Source organism: Triticum aestivum, chromosome 3A (assembly GCF_018294505.1).
Source record: "Triticum aestivum cultivar Chinese Spring chromosome 3A, IWGSC CS RefSeq v2.1, whole genome shotgun sequence".
Taxonomy (NCBI): Eukaryota; Viridiplantae; Streptophyta; class Magnoliopsida; order Poales; family Poaceae; genus Triticum; species Triticum aestivum.
The window spans coordinates 734212791-734230370 of record NC_057800.1 but is presented as its reverse complement, the minus strand read 5'-3'; the positions used below and the strand labels follow the sequence as shown (position 1 = coordinate 734230370).

The 17580-nt window shown below is 46.2% G+C and overlaps 1 protein-coding gene across 1 annotated transcript; it reads left to right on the top strand.

Moving 5' to 3' along the window:
* The first annotated feature begins 6347 nt into the window (after positions 1-6347).
* Positions 6348-9496, top strand: LOC123063595 (uncharacterized). Its single transcript, XM_044487440.1, has 6 exons — positions 6348-6742; positions 6997-7103; positions 7196-7462; positions 7553-7720; positions 8766-8855; positions 8973-9496. Exons 1-6 carry the CDS (start codon positions 6447-6449, stop codon positions 9158-9160), a joined length of 1116 nt encoding a protein of 371 aa, XP_044343375.1. The 5' UTR covers positions 6348-6446; the 3' UTR covers positions 9161-9496.
* Positions 9497-17580: the final 8084 nt, after the last annotated feature.

Here is a 17580-nt window from a genome sequence, read left to right as displayed (position 1 = left end):
TTGGTCCCGGTTCATGCGGCTAAAGGCATTAATCCCGGTTCAAATGAGCCCTTTCGTCCCGGTTTGAGACAGAACCAGGACTAAAGGGTGCGATGCCCTTTAGTCCCGGTTCGTATCTCAAACCGGGACTAAAGGTTAGACCTTTAGTCCCGGTTTGAGACACGAACCGGGACTAAAAGGTGCAATGCCCTTTAGTCCCGGTTCGTGTCTCAAACCGGTACTAAAGGTCCCATTTTCAAACTCTACCCCCCACCCCCCCGTGGATCGCCTTTTCAGTTTTGTAAAAAGCAAAAGAAAATGATAAAAACTTTAAAAATAAAATCCTTCGAGATGTAGTTATATTACTACATCTACTAGTTAGGAAAATTAAAAAACTTAAATTTGGACATGCTTTGCAAAAAAGTGTCATGAAAAAGTAAAACGGCTAAACTTTTGCATATGATGTCGAAAAAACGTATAATATATCAAAATGTTCAGCACGAAAATCCGCATCCAATTTTGATAGCCTACGGCCTATTTGCAAATTTTTAGAATCCTCAAATTCTAAAAGGAAAAAAAGTTATGCTCAAATTTTAGTTTTTTTAATTTTGGTTAAATCAGGTCAAACTACTTATTCAAGAAGTATTAGTGTCACTAAATAATTATTCAAGAATATTAGTGTTACTAAATAATTATTACAGTTTTTTTTGAATTTTGGTCAAATCTGGTCAAACTGTGGTCAAACTATGGTCAAACTACTTATTCAAGAAATATTAGTGTTACTACATAATTATTCAAAAATATTAGTGTTACAAAATAATTATTTCATTTTTTTGAATTTTGGTCAAATCTGGTCAAACTGTGGTCAAACAATGGTCAAACTACTTATTTAAGAAATATTAGTGTTACTAAATAATTATTGTTTTTTAGAATAATAGTTTCAAACTCAAACAGTGAAACGTGTGACTTCATGCTCAAGCTAAACTCCTGAGGGTTAATAGGATTGACATCTTACTATTGTTAGGAAAACAACAAGTGCAGACTTGGAAATGAGGGGGAATAGAACCCGGAAGTTAAGTGTGCTTAGGCTGGAGTAGTGAGAGGATGGGTGACCGACCTGAAAGTTAGATGATTTGGAATGATGAGGGGTGATTAGAGATTAGAGGTTAAATTGAGCAGTGATGAGGGTGATTAGAGATTAAATTGGAAAATAATTCAGAAATTTGAAAATTAAAAAAGATTAATTTTTTCGTAAAAATACCTTTAGTCCCGATTGGTGTTACCAGACAGCGGCCATGTGGACGGCCTTTAGTCCCGGTTCGTGTAAGAACCGGGACTAAAGGGGGAGGCTTTAGTAACGACCCTTTAGTCCTGGTTCCAGAACCGGGACTAAAGGCCCTCTAGAACCGGGACAAATGGCCCTTTTTCTACTAGTGTTACGATGATTCTCCACTTCACTCTGAAAATTCTTTGAACTTTCAAATGTTTCAGACTTGTGTTTCATTAAGTAGATATACCCATATCTGCTCAAATCATTTGTTAAGGTCAGAAAATAACGATACCCGCCGCGAGTCTCAACACTCATTGGACCACATACATCAGTATGTATTGTTTTCAATAAGTCAGTGGCTCGCTCCATTGTTCCGGAGAACGGGGTCTTAGTCATCTTGCCCATGAGGCATGGTTCGCAAGCATCAAGTGATTCCAAAAGTCCATCCGCGTGGAGTTTCTTCATGCGCTTTACACCAATATGACCTAAACGGCAATGCCACAAGTATGTTGTACTATCATTATTAACTTTGCATCTTTTAGCATCAATATTATGAATATGTGTATTACTATAATCGAGATTCAATAAACCATTTATATTGAGTGTATGACCATAGAAGATTTTATTCATGTAAACAGAATAACAAATATTCTTTGATTTAAATGAATAATCGTATTGCAATAAACATGATCCAATCATATGCATGCTCAACGCCAAACACCAAATAACATTTATTTTAGGTTCAATACTAATCCCGAAGGTAAAAGGAGTGTGTGATGGTGATCTTATCAAGCTTGAAATCATTTCCAACACACATTGTCACCTCGCTCTTAACTAGTCTCTGTTCATTTTGCAACTCCTATTTTGAGTTACTAATCTTAGCAACTGAACCGGTATCAAATACCCTGGGGTTACTATGAACACTAGTAAAGTACACATCAATAACATGTATATCAAATATATATTTCACTTTGTCATCCTTCTTATCCGTCAAGTATTTGGGGTAGTTCCACTTCCAGTGACCATTCCCTTTGCAGTAGAAGCACTCAGTTTCAGGCTTAGGTCTAGCTTTGAGTTTCTTCACGGGAGTGGCAACTTGCTTGCCATTCTTTCTTAAAGTTTCCTTTCTTTTCCATTGGCCCTTTTTTTGAAACTAGTGGTCTTGTTAGCCATCAACACTTTATGCTCTTTCTTGATTTCTACCTTCGCTGATTTTAGCATCGTGAAGAGCTCGGGAATCATTTTCGTCATCCCTTGCATATTATAGTTCATCATGAAGTTCTAGTAACTTGGTGATAGTGACTAGAGAACTCTATAAATCACTATCCAAAAGATTAACCCCCACTTGGTTCAAGTGATTGTAGTGCCCAGACGTTTTGAGCACATGCTCACTGGTTGAGCCATTCTCCTTCATATTGTAGGCAAAGTACTTGTCATAGGTCTCATACCTCTCAACACGGGCATGAGACCGAAATACCAATTTCATCTCTTGGAACATCTCATATGCTCCATGTCGTTCAAAATATTTTTGAAGTCACAGTTCTAAGCCGTAAAGCATGGTGCATTAAACTATCAAGTAGTCATCATACCGAGCTTGCCAAATATTCATAACGTCTGCATCTGCTCCTGCAAAAGGTCCGTCACCTAGCGGTGCATCAAGGACATAATTCTTCTGTGCAGCAATGAGGATAATCCTCAGACCACGGATCCAGTCCGCATCATTGCTACTATCATCTTTCAACTTATTTTTCTCTAGGAACATATCAAAAAAATAAAACGGGGAGCTATAACGCGAGCTATTGATCTACAACATAATTTGCAAATACTATCAAGACTAAGTTCATGATAAATTAAAGTTTAATTAATCATATTACTTAAGAACTCCCACTTAGATAGACATCCCTCTAGTCATCTAAATGATCACGTGATCCATATCAACTAAACCATGTCCGATCATCATGTGAGATGGAGTAGTTTTCAATGGTGAACATCACTATGTTGATCATATCTACTATATGATTCACGTTCGACCTTTTGGTCTTAGTGTTCCGAGGCCATATCTGCATATGCTAGGCTTGTCAAGTTTAACCCGAGTATTTCGCGTGTGCAAAACTGGCTTGCACCCGTTGTATATGAACGTAGAGCTTATCACACCCGATCATCACATGGTGTCTCGGCACGACAAACTATCACAACGGTGCATACTCAGGGAGAACACTTATACCTTGAAATTTAGTGAGGGGTCATCTTATAATGCTACCGTCGTACAAAGCAAAATAAGGTGCATAAAAGATAAACATTACAAGCAATCAAAATATGTGACATGATATGGCCATCATCATCTTGTGCCTTTGATCTCTATCTCCAAAGTACCGTCATGATCTCCATCGTCACTGGCATGACACCATGATGTCCATCTTCTTGATGTCTATAAACGTGTCGCCACATGGTCGTCTCGCCAACTATTGCTTTTGCAACTATTGCTATCACATAGCGATAAAGTAAAGCAATTATATAGCGCTTGCATCTTATGCAATAAAGAGACAACCATAAGACTCCTGTCAGTTGCCGATAACTTTAACAAAACATGATCATCTCATACGACAAATTATATCACATCATGTCTTGACCATATCACATCACAACATGCCCTGCAAAAACAAGTTAGACATCCTCTACTTTGTTGTTGCAAGTTTTACGTGGCTGCTACGGGCTTCTAGCAAGAACCGTTCTTACCTACGCATCAAAACCACAACATTTTTTTGTCAAGTGTGCTGTTTTAACCTTCAACAAGGATCGGGCGTAGTCAAACTCGATTCAACTAAAGTTGAAGAAACAGACACCCGCCAGCCACCTATGTGCAAAGCACGTCGGTAGAACCAGTCTCATGAACGCTGTCATGTAATGTCGGTCCGGGCCGCTTCATCCAACAATACCGCCGAATCAAAGTAAGACGTTGCTGATAAGCAGTATGACTATTATCGCACACAACTCTTTGTGTTCTACTCGTGCATATAACATCTACCCATAGACCTAGCTCGGATGCCACTGTTAGGGAACGCAGTATATCAAAAAATTTACCTACGATCACGCAAGATCTATCTAGGAGATGCATAGCAACGAGAGGGGATAGCGTGTCTACGTACCCTCGTAGACCGAAAAGCGGAAGCGTTTAGTAACGCGGTTGATGTAGTCTAACTTCTTCGCGATCCAACCGATCCAAGTACCGAACGTACGGCACCTCCGCGACCAGCACACGTTCAACTCGGTGACGTCCCTCATACTCTTGATCCAGCTGAGGCCGAGGGAGAGTTCCGTCAGCACGACGGCGTGGCGACAATGATGATGAAGTTACCGGCGCAGGGCTTCGCCTAAGCACTACAATGATATGACCGAGGTGTGTAACTGTGGAGGGGGGCACCACACACGCCTAAGATAATTGATCTTATGTGTTCTAGGGTGCCCCCTGCCCCCGTATATAAAAGAGGGGAGGAGAGGCCAGCCGGCCCTCCAAGGGCGCGCCAGGAGAGGGGAATCCTACTAGGACTCCAAGTCCTAGTAGGTTTCCACCTAAGGAAGAGGGGGAAGGCAAGGAAAGGGGGCGCCACCCCCTTCCCCTAGTACAATTCGGACCCAAGGGGGAGGGCATCCCCTCCTGTCCCTCCCTCTCTTCCCACTAAGGCCCATTGAGGTCCATTAGTTCCCTCGGGGGGTTCCGATAACCCTCTGGCACTCTGATAATTATTTGGTACCTCACGGAACTCATCCGGTGTCCGAATAACATCGTCCAATATACCAATCTTTATGTCTCGACCATTTCGAGACTCCTCGTCATGTCCGTGATCTCATCCGGGACTCCGAACAAACTTCGGTCATCAAATCACATAACTCATAATACAAATCGCCATCGAACATTAAGCGTGCGGACCCTACGGGTTCAAGAACTATGTAGACATGATTGAGACAGATCTCTGGTCAATAACCAATAGCGGAACCTGGATGCTCATATTGGCTCCTACATATTCTACGAAGATCTTTATCGGTCAAACCGCATAACAACATACATTGTTCCCGTTGTCATCGGTATGTTACTTGCCCGAGATTCGATCGTCGGTATCATCATACCTAGTTCAATCTCGTCACCGATAAGTCTCTTTACTCGTTCCGTAATGCATCATCCCGTGGCTAACTCATTAGACACATTGCTTGCAAGGCTCATAGTGATGTGCATTACCGAGAGGACCCGGAGATACCTCTCCGATACACGGAGTGACAAATTGTAATCTCGATCTATTCCAACTCAACAAACACCATCGGAGACACCTGTAGAGCATCTTTATAATCACCCAGTTACGTTGTGACGTTTGATAGCACACAAAGTGTTGCTCTGTTATTCGGGAGTTGCATAATCTCATAGTCTGAGGAACATGTATAAGTCATGAAGAAAGTAATAGCAAAAAAACTAAACGATCATTATGCTAAGCTAACGGATGGGTCTTGTCCATCACATCATTCTCTAATGATGTGATCCCGTTCATCAAATGACAACACATGTCTATGGCTAGGAAACTTAACCATCTTTGATTAGCATGCTAGTCAAGGAGAGGCATAGTAGGGACACTCAGTTTTGTCTATGTATTCACATATGTACTAAGTTTCCGGTTAATACAATTCTAGTATGAATAATAAACATTTATAATGATATAAGGAAATATAAATAACAACTTTATTATTGTCTTTAGGACATATTTCCTTCAGCTTTAGCCCAGCAAGACCGGCTTTCGGCCAGAGCGATCGGGCAAGACAAGTGTGCATCTTTTCCTTGTCAACCAGTCGTTGGATGAAAGTGTACATACGTGTCGAGTGCTACCGGTGTAATTTACTCTTTTAGTTTGTTTGAATAATAACAAGTTTTAGAGAAGGGTATCGGTAAAAAAAAGTTTTAGAGTAGAGAATGGTCCAATTATGAGAAATTGATTCAGCAACTTTAGCAAAGCATAGGCACACCTCAAAAACAAAAGCAAAAGCAAAGCATAAGCAGCACAAAATGAGCTGTGACATGAATTTTGTAGCATAAGACACACACACCTGTGTGCGGGGCCCACACTTCAGGCCCCCGACTGCCTGAGTTGCCTACCACTAGCGTCTCCCACCTGTCTACAGTCCACGCGAGAGTCCAGCCCAGCCTACCCCACCGATGGACGCGGCGGCGGCGGCCGGCGGCCACCGCTGGACGGAGGAGGTGGACGACCTGGTGGACGCCGGCGACGTCGACGGGGCCATCTCCCTCCTCGAGTCCGTCGTCTCCAGCCTCTCCACCGCCGCCCCCTCGCCTCCGCCGGGCGCCGATCTCCGCCTCGCCACGGCGCTCGGCGACCTCGCCGGCCTCCACGCCTCCCGCGGCAACACCCTCCAGGCCGACGCCATCCGCTCCCGCGCCATCGTCCTCCGCCTCCGCGCCGAGAAAGAAGCCCCCCAGCCCCAGTCCCTAGGGTTTGTTCCTCCTCCTCTCCCAAGCTCTGTTCTTGCTTCTGAACCGAATCTTGGCCTGCTCGACCTGGACTTGCCAATTTGCAAAAATTGTGATGTTTTCTCTGTAAATTCTAGCTTCTAGCTCAGGATCTCGTAGATGTCAGAGCACGAATCACGCAAATGTGGCACACGATCTGAACAAATTCAGCTGCAGTTGCTCCCTGCTTGGGCCACCTGACTAACTCCTGCTCTGCTTCTGATAATGTACATTGAAGGGATCATGCGACGGCGGAGAATTCTGCATCGCCAGAGGCTGCTACGGGATCTAAGGACTCGAAAGCTTCAGCTAGCATCGACGGGAAGGACGAAGATGAAGATGATGGTATTATTCTAGTAGCCTCTGTCTCTGTGCTTAAGCTGGAAACAGCTCGGAAAAACTGAGACTTTAACATTCTTCCTCTGACGCATATGCAGATTGGGAGGCTATTGCGGACCGTGGCGACGAGACACCGGTGCGCCCCCTCGTGCAAGAGGCGAGGGTGACAACACCTTGTAGTTCTTCAGAGAAAAGTAGCACTTCATCTTCAGGGACCAAGAGGAGGGGAAGGGGTTCCTTTCTTTATGATAAGAGTGTTCTGTACAGCGACCAGTGCGGTTCAGAGAGGGATCTGGATGACAAAGGGTCTGATCCAGCTCATGGTGGATCAAAGGATCATGCGGATGAGAAGGATAACAAGGATGGTAATTTATTCAGGATGACTAATCTTCTCTGTCTAGTTAGCTTGCTCATCGTGGGTAAACTAAACTCTTGCTCTGTGTTTGGTTTTGCAGCTGCAAAACGATTTGGGACAAGGCACGCCCTTGTTCTTTATGACTTCGCACCTAGCACACGCACAACAGATTTGGAAAGGATCTTTGAGAAGTTTGGAGACCATGGAGTTGCCATCCGCTGGGTCAATGATTCTGTTGCACTTGCAGTTTTCCGGACCCCATCATCTGGTAATTTGGTTGTTACACTTACTTGGAGTAGTCTTTCTGTATCTTTCTTCGTATACCTTGATCTAGAAACTGTTGCCACATTCTTGTGTAACCTAGACTTTTTTATTATCGAAATGTACAAGTACACGACTCCACCTGTGGAAGCAAAGCTCTGATGTCAAATATGGTGCATTGGACAAGCATTATTTTCATTTTCACAATTATTTCCTGCAGAAGGGCGGTTCTCCAGATTTTTGGCCAAACTGTTATGATAGCTCACCGTAAATCCATGGCTAAATTATTAGAGGAAACCATTGCAATCCCCTTGTTCCAACTCGGCTGTGCGGGACTTTGTTGGTTTCATGATATGTGTGTAATTTTGATATGTGCGCTCAGTCAAAACATGACAGTTATGAAGTCCAACCTAGACAGCAAGCGCATAATTGACTATTAGTCTTTGGTTTATTGCTCAAGCTATTCACTGTCGTGCTGGTTCAGTGTTCCTTCAGTCTTTTGAACCTTAGCTTTTGTGCTGATCATATGAACTTGCAAGCTTTTTATTACTTACGTTTTCTGGCTTTAATCGATGCATTCTGATTGCTTCATTCTGACTTATTGCACTGTAGCTAATGAGCCACAGGTTTCTGTGCCTCCAAGATACAATGTACAAAGCATGATTAAAGAGAAAAAGTACAAATTGACACAGTTCCCTTATCCCAATTAGGTTGTGTTCCACCATTTAAATCATGATGTATGTGTAATGTTGATATGTGTGCATACAGAACATGGTATTTCTGAAGTCCGAACTACAGAGCAGAATGCATAATTTCGTAGGGAGCAGAATTCATGATTTAGTAGAAAGCAGAATGCATAATTTACTGTTAGTCTCGGTTCATTGTTGAAGCTTATACTTTCATGCTTGTTCAACCTTTTTTCCCATCCTGCTGAAACTTGAACTTCATGCTGATGATTTGAACTTGCAAGGCCTCTGCACTTCTGTTTTCTGGCTTTATTGATTCTATTCTGGCCTATTGACATGTTGGCCTGTTGTCATGTACGACTGTAGCTAAGGAGGCACAAGCTTGCGTGCCTCCAAGATACAAAGTACGGTCACTAAAGGATAATGACGATCTCTTGGCAAAAATCGACGGTACAGGTAACAGCTTGTTCCTTGTGCTAATCCTTTTCAGTTTAATCTTCTTCTCCCTAGGGATCGTGTGTAGTGCATAGCTCCTTACTTCCATCTTATGTTGCTTTTCATGTTGAACTGCAGACCTAGAACCGCCGACACCAAGACCAAAGACATCCGCGAGAACGGCGCAGAGGCTGATCGCCCACGGGATGGGGCTAAAGCAGTTCACGACCATCGATGCAGGTGAGCGGAAGGAGCAGGAGGAGGCGAGGAGGAGCCGGATCACCGCCCGACAAGCTGCGCGCGATGATGCCTGGGGTGAGGACTGAGGACTGGCTGGCTGTCCGAGAACTGCTGTCGCTGGCTGGCGTGCGGCATCGCCTCCTGCCGGGCTGCTCCCAGGCCTTGCTTTCTTACACGAGTTAGCTCCAGTCAAACCTCTGTACTGGGTTTGTTTCACACGTATCACGGGGGTGCTTAAATTACATGTTGATGGTGTTGTTTGGGTGGCGATGATGGCATCCCTGGTTTCATTGGATTTTACTGTGGTTTCCCACTCCCAAGATTGTAATGTCAGAGGTGCAGAGGCTGGGTGGTTGGTGTGGGAAAGAAAAATAAACCTTGTTTTTTTTACCAGAAATTAATGTAAGTGCTATGTGCCTAAAGTGATTGAGCTCAAGGAACTTTTTGGCACGCCGCCGCCGAAGGAGCAACATGTCAAGGTTTGTCTCGTTGCTCGGCAAGTCCTTGCGGCCGCGCGAGGGTTGGCCGAGACAAATATGGAGGTCAGCATGAGGTGAGACCATTGTTGTCAGGTGGTCCGTGTCCTACCTGTGTGTATGGAACCACAACCCGGAGGGGCTGTTTTGGAATGTTCAGGGTCTGAATAATCCAGCTAAACCTAAGAGCAGCCGTTGGCCCCCAGGGGCGTGTAAAATCGCTGCCTAGGGACGAGCCGGCGCTAAAATTGGCATGGGGGTGAGTGGGTTTCCAGCCGGGTCGCCCCCCAGACGTGGTTTTTTATTAAAAAAAGAATTGGACAAAGTTTGGCAAATTGGACAAAACGTTTGGCTAAAGTTCGACAAACTTGACATATATTTGACATGTTTGACGTTTACATAAGTTTAAAAAACCGAACTAAGGGGCGAAGAAGTCGCTGAGCGCGGCGAAGTTGCCAACGTCGTCGGCGGCCTTCTCCTTCTTGACGCGGCTGCCCCTGTTGGACCCCTGCCCGGCATCGCCCTGGCAGACCGGTGGCGGCGGCGCATCGTCGTCGCCGTCGTCGAGGATGACGACGCCTACCTCGTCCCGGCCACAGCGCCGAGCTTCGAACCGCTCGTAGGCGAGGCGCTGGCGTTCCAACTCCGTGTGTGCCTAGTCTTCACGCGCCCAATTCAGGGCCGCTGCGTCGTCGAGCTCCTCCTTCACGCCGCTAGCGAGCCCGGGCTCCACCTTCACGACGGGGAGCCCCGGCTTCGTCTTCATGGCGGCGAGGCCCGGCTCCGTCTTTGGCTTGACGTAGCGCGGAGGGGGCGCGCCTGCCGCCCTTGTTGATGACGATGCCGGCGCTGCGGGTGCGCCGGCTGAGCGGCGTCTCCGCTACGGGCTCGGCCTTGACGCCGAGCAGCGCCGGCGAGCCGGAGGAATGGAGGAGGACTGAGAGGAGCAAGACGAGGAGGAGCCGAACCTCCTGGGCATCCATTGCCCGGCGCTCCGGCGGGGGGGGGGGGGGGGGGGGCGGCCGCCGCGGTAGGGTACGCCAGCGGCGGGTCATTGCCGTCCTCCAGGTATTGGAGTACCTCGTGGAGGGTGCGGCCGGGGGCGCCAACCATAGGCGGCGCCCCTCGCTGTTCTTCGTGCCCCCCACCACCGGCGTCCCGTTGATGGACGCCAGCCACTGCAGCTGCTGGCGCTGTAAGTACGCCGCCCACGATGTGTGGTTGTCGGCGGCGTACTGGGGGAGGGTGCGCTGCTCCTCCGTCAGGGACGCCCGCACGCGGTCGACCTCGGCGGCGAAGATGGCGGGGCGTGCGTCGACGTCGGGCACCGAGGGGATGGGGACGCCTCCGTTGCTGAGCCTCCACCGCGTCGGCTCGGTGCGCATGTCCGGCGGCGCCGGGATGTTGGCCTCGAAGAAGAGGTAGGCCTCCTACTCGTAGAGCGAGCGGCGGCCGAAGCCGTTGGCCGCTGCCGCGTCGCCGGGGAAGCGTTCGGCCATCGCTCTGGGCTTGGGGAGAGAGCGAAGGGGAGGAACGGCGGCGGACGGGGAGAGAGGCAGAGCTCGGCGGCTGGTTTGGGCTCGGTCTGGTGTGGCTAGAGGCGAGGGGAGGTGCCGGTTTTATAGCTCACGCCGTGTGTCTTCGTGGAGGTCGGAAAGGCGTCGCAGCGCCGCCCGTGAGGAATCAATGGCAAGGCTGACCGGCGGCAGCCTTGCCATTGATTCCCCGCGGGAAACCGAGGCGTCCTGAGGGAAGACAAGGCGCGCGTCGCTGACTCAGCGGGCCCGCGGCTCTTTTGCGCCAAAATCGCTCGCCTCGGCGCCCCCGGGCGCCTCCAGCACGCCGGGTTCGGCCTGGGTCCGCTGGCGCCAGTGTCGTCCCAAACCGGCGAAAAACGAACTCCTCGGGACGCGACTAGGCCGATTTTTGGGCGCCAACGCGGAAAAATCGCTCGGGGAGGGCCTGTTGGGGGCGCGGTTGGAGATGCTCTAAGGACTCTTTGGCTAGGGTTTCTCGTGCCTCCCGTCAGTGTTGCTGCCGGTCTACCTCCCGTCCGTGTTACTGCCGGTCTACCTCGTCTGCTGTGGTCTTATGGACGTGGAGGCACGGTGGATCCTGGCCCTTGCTGGTGGGAGGCCTCTGTATTTTTATGCTCTTTTAAGTTTTGTTAGGATTTGTGCTCTACTCAGAGAGGCGAGCCGACGGCGTCTCTCTCTCGATGGAATAAGGTTCTCCCCATCTAGTCCCTGTCTCGGTGGTGTTTCTAGCATTGTCGTAGGGCGTGTGAAGATTTGACTTCGGCGGATCTCGATCATGTCTTCTTTCGTCTGTGTTCGTGTGTCTATAGGTTGGGTCCTTCTGATTTACGCTTCTCTTCATCGGCAGCGGTTGCTATTCTGGTACGCTCATCCTATAGGGGTCTTAGCATGATGACTTTCTCATTGTCTACTACAACAAGGTTTGCCCAACTCCGATGAGCGAGGGGCCAATATGGTAGCGTGCCTTCGGCTCACTCTAGTGGTAGTAGTCGTCGCTATGTGGTCTACGGACCTAGATATATTTTTTACTTCTGGTGTTCTTTGTACTACCTTGACAATTGATGAATAGATAGAAGTTATGCTCGCAAAAAAAAATCCAAGTAAACATAAGGCTGTGAGGGAGTTCGTTGAATCGGTGTGTGTAAATTTGCGTACCTATCGCCCTACCAGGGAGCAACTAGTTAACGAGCGCTCCTTCGGGAGCCTCGCAACGATCAGCGCCACTTGGCGCGCTCTCAGCCATTCGCCACGTGTCGCGCTCTGGACGCTCCCTTCGGATTTTGTTTTCTTATTTTTTCGCACGCGTTTTCAGCTTTTTAAACGGTTTTTTTCGGGTTTTTTCGATGTTTTGGTTTTTCCCCGGTCTTTCTTAGCTTTTCGATCAAAAAAAATCGAAATTTTTTTTGGGCGAAAAAAACGCGTTTTCTTTTATTTTCCTGTCGCGAAAGTCGCGGTTTTTCTTCCGCGAGAGGCACGGTTGTGCTTTAGCGAGAGTCACGGTCGTGCCTTTCAGAAACGAAAAAAAACATGCTTTCTGTTTTTTTTCTTTCACGAGAGTCACGGTTTTGCTTCCGCGACAGGCACAGTTGTGCTTTTGCGAGAGTCACGGCCGTGCCTCTCGGAAAAGGAAAAAACAAAACGCGTTTTCTGTTTTTTTCTTTCGTGAGAGTCATGGTTTTGCTTACGCGAGAGGCACGGTTGTGCTTTCGCGAAAGTCATGGCCGTGCCTCTAGGAAAGGGAAAAACAAAACGTGTTTTCTGTTTTTCTTTCGTGAGAGTCACGGTTTTGCTTCCGCGAGAGGCACGGTTGTACTTTCGCGAAAGTCACGGCCGTGTCTCTAGGAAAGGGAAAAAATACGTGTTTTCTGTTTTTTTTCTTTCGCGAGAGTCACGGTTTTGCTTCCGCGACAGGCACAGTTGTGCCTTCGCGAGAGTCACGGCCGTGCCTCTCGGAAACGAAAAAAAAACACGTTTTCTGTTTTTTCCTTCCACGAGAGTCACGATTTTGCTTCCACGAGAGGCATGGTTGTGATTTCGCGAGAGGCACGGGCATGCCTCTTTCGGAAAGGAAAAAAGACCATGCTCCCGGTTCGGTTTTTTCGCCTGGTTTTTTTCGTCCGTTTTTTTCGTGAAAAAAAGTTCGTCAAAATCTATCAACATGTGATCTAGTTTTGAAGATCTCGATGTGAGGAATTCAATGGTGAAAACGGTTCGAGATTTGGACCCACGGTTTAAGAGATAAAACGTTTTGAATAGACGGATCTACGAAAAAGGGAACATTCCCAGGTTGCGACAAGTGGCGCGCTGGGAAAGTAGAGTATTCTTTGCAACGAGTACTCCTTAATTAGTGATTTCGTCCCTACCATCAGGCATTAGGGAAGCACCCTCGAGCCTACACGCCCATGCTGATGGGCCGGCCCAAGTAGATTTTGCTATTTTTTTCTAGTTCTCTTGATTGAATTTAGCAAAAACAAATTATTAAAAAAATGAAAAAAACGTGAGCTCAAAAAAATCATGGGTTTTGAAAACAAGTTCATCAATTTAAAAATAGTTCCACAAATGTATAAAAATTTCAACAAATTTCAGAAAAGTTCATCCAATCATTTGAAAAAGTATCGACACGTGGGGGAGGGGCGCCGAACGCCGGTGGGGGAGGAAGAACCAGCCGCCCGGCACGACATTCACCGAGGACGCCGTCCCAGTAGCAGCCCTTCCAAAACTGCCAGTGACCAAGCTGGTTTGACCGTCCGCCGGGGTGATGGACGACCTCGGCCCCGGTATTGCGTACCCGGCGACATTGATGTGACACGTACGCGACACACGCGAGGAGGGCGGCACGAGGATGGTGTACGGCCGCAGCTCCAACGCCTCGGGTATGCCGATGTTTGACGGCCACCAACCGGCGGGGGGCGCCACCTCCGCGAGAACAGGAAAGAGTGAGAGAGGTTGGAGATAGCCGCTACACAATGACCGAGCTCAAACCGATGCTGCAAATTGAGTGATGAAGTGTTCTAGACTCTCCTTGTTTCTACATTTGAGGAGCTCGAAGTCTTTCTTAAACCTCTCCCGCCAAGCACCGTGTGTGGGCATGAAACCTCTGCAATGTTTGTTGTTCCTCTTCTTCCAGATGCCCCAAGCTCTTTCATGAATAGAGGCCTGGTCCAAGCTCTTTCCAAAACTTTCTATTTCATTGTACACTTGGACTACGCGAGTTCATGGAAAAAAGACTAAGACGAATAAGTTGCAACACACACAAAAGTGAGATGCCCGGTATCACAAACTGTAAGAAATCGTTTCCATGTCTCTATCAACGGAAAAAAAAATGTAAGACTACCATGAACTGTGCCAAAATCCCATGAAATTCATTTAGGGGAAACAACACCTAGAAAAAAGCTACACGGACTAACTATGAAAAGTCCTAATCACAACTAAACCAAGGGCCAAGGATACAAAACCCTAGCTAACAACGATGGTAAACAAATGGATCCACGAGCCGTAGATGCAAAAGCCTAGCTAAAATGATGCAAAACCATATAAACGCGCCATGAATTAGAAACCCTAGGTAAAACGATGTAAACCATATCATCTCGCCATGAATACGAACTATAGCAAAAATCTATGGCGAAACCCTAGAAAAAACAATGTGTCTCTAATGGATCCCACAACCATGTGACATACGAAACAGAAATCTAAGGCGAAACCCTAAAAAACCAACAAATCGCTGCCCATACGCACCTCGGAGTAGGGACGGAGCTAGCGAATTGCCAAAGCCTGGGCACGCTGCAAGCTAAAATTAAGCTTAGTTTATAAACGCCACAAGTATCATATATTTGGATAAACATCATGTGCACTATATACACTACTGTTTCATAGATCATCAAAGTAAATAAAAACATGAGATATAATACCAATTAACTTGCTAAAAAATAACCACACAACCAAACCTTTCAACGTCTCAACGACAAAAAATCAATCTCTGATGTTCATCCTTGTGCACGCATGAGAATCTACAAGATACAACACATTAACAAATTATATAGTTTCCATTGAAATTAAACACATTAGTGAGAATAAATCATCATACCAATAATGTGCTAATTGAACCTCTAGGCAAATGCTTTTTCCGAAAACTTCATGGCTTGAAAACCGTTTAATAGTAGCATCATCATCAAGTCCTTTGAAAAACCTTCCACTGAGTGTAGCAAATCATTGAGTCATTAAACAATGTATTATTCATCTTTCACTTCTAAATTTCTTCTAGTGTCAAAAAAAAATCAGCTCAATTCTGGAATTAAACAAACAAATATGGAGCCAACACAATCATCGATCGATTGCACAATTTGCTAATATATTATAGATAAATAACCCACCTAGGTCTCACTTGCCGCCGGTAGCCCTAGTTGTTGGCAGTTTGCTCCACTTGCTGCCTCCTGACCGTGGCTTTGCACAGATTGGGCACTCGCCATCGCCAGTGCTGCACGCTTTGACTCCCGTGGTTACGCCTCTGATCCCGATCACCGCTAACGGGAGCGGGAGTAGTAGCCTGATTGGTGACCCGGCCGTGCACCATCTCCTGCGGTCTTGCCGGTCGTCGATGTTGCGAGCTTCCGCCAGTCTACCTCGCCTGCCGCCGCCTCCAACGTTGGAGTAGCTAGGAGAGACGCAGGCGGTACGATAGGCTTGGAAAGGCTGAGGGCCTATTCGACTCAAAAAAGGAACCCAGAAAAAAAGGAAGGTTGAAGATCTCGGAAACGCCCCAAACATATCATCGCCCCAAATAGATCTCTCCCACGCCAGCCAAACGGACGTCGTGATCGATGTACACCGCCGGCTACAGGGCGGCTCTTATTGCCGCGGCAGCGCTGCTGCTTATGGCTTGGCTGTCGTACACGGGAGAGAGGAGAGAGGAGGAGACGCACATAAAGAGGAGAGAGGTGGACACGGCGTACAGCGGAGGAGCGAGGAGGACAAGAGGCGGATATTCGCCCAGTTTATGGCCAAGCACGGCAGGGCGTACGACTCCATGACCGAGCAGGAGCTGGAGCGCCGGTACGCGGCCTTCAAGGAATTGGTCCGCGAGGCAGACTTACTAACCTTCAGTCGGTTCTATCCTGGAGAACGATCAGAACCCATGGTACGTTAGGAACGTACGTTTATCAACTATTACTAGTGTTGGCTGTGCAAGATGAGTCGGTAATTTTAGTTTCTCTCCATGCGTCGGTTGATGTGTATCTCTACTCCTAATGGACGAATTGGTTGAATAGTCCCCCCCCCCCCACTTTCAACCGGTTTATTTTCAACCGGTTTTTCTTCGTCCCACCTCCCACCAGCCCCTCCCACCGGTTTTTCTCTTTTCTCGTCTGACGGGCAATACCCAACGTATTTATGGTAATCAATCATAATTAATCCACGTATAGTAATAAATCAATCCAGCTATGGTAAGGTCATAACTCAGAAAATTTTGAATATGGTAATTATATGGTAATAAATTTAAATTACCCCAAAGGCTATCAATCCAGGTATGGTAAGGCCATAACTCGGGAAATATCAAATATGGTAAAAAATTTAAATTACCACCAGGTATGGTAAGGCTATCCACGTATAGTAATAAATCATATAGTAATAAATCATAATTAATCCACGTATAGTAATAAATCAATCCAGGTATGGTAAGGTCATAACTCAGGAAATTTTGAATATGGTAATTATATGGTAATAAATTTAAATTACCCCAAAGGCTATCAATCCAGGTATGGTAAGGCCATAACTCGGGAAATATCGAATATGTTAATAAATTTAAATTACCACCAGGTATGGTAAGGCTATCCACGTATAGTAATAAATCATATAGTAATAAATCATAATTAATCCATGTATAGTAATAAATCAATCCAGGTATGGTAAGGTCATAACTCAGGAAATTTTGAATATGGTAATTATATGGTAATAAATTTAAATTACCCCAAAGGCTATCAGTCTAGGTATGGTAAGGCCATAACTCGGGAAATATCAAATATGGTAATAAATTTAAATTACCACCAGGTATGGTAAGGCTATCCACGTATAGTAATAAATCATATAGTAATAAATCATAATTAATCCACGTATAGTAATAAATCAATCCAGGTATGGTAAGGTCATAACTCAGGAAATTTTGAATATGATAATTATATCTCTACTCCTAATGGACGAATTGGTTGAATAGTCCCCCCCACTTTCAACCGGTTTATTTTCAAGCGGTTTATTTTCAACAGGTTTTTCTTCGTCCCACCTCCCACCAGCCCCTCCCACCGGTTTTTCTCTTTTCTCGTCTGACGGGCAATACCCAACGTATTTATGGTAATCAATCATATTTAATCCACGTATAGTAATAAATCAATCCAGGTATGGTAAGGTCATAACTCAGGAAATTTTGAATATGGTAATTATATGGTAATAAATTTAAATTACCCCAAAGGCTATCAATCCAGGTATGGTAAGGCCATAACTCGG

Coding starts and splice junctions, on each gene's coding strand:
- LOC123063595 (XM_044487440.1), top strand. CDS start 6,447: ATGGACGCGGCGGCGGCGGCCGGCGGCCACCGCTGGACGGAGGAGGTG. Junction 7,104..7,195: donor GGACGAAGATGAAGATGATG/GTATTATTCTAG, acceptor ACGCATATGCAG/ATTGGGAGGCTATTGCGGAC. Junction 7,463..7,552: donor TGAGAAGGATAACAAGGATG/GTAATTTATTCA, acceptor TTGGTTTTGCAG/CTGCAAAACGATTTGGGACA.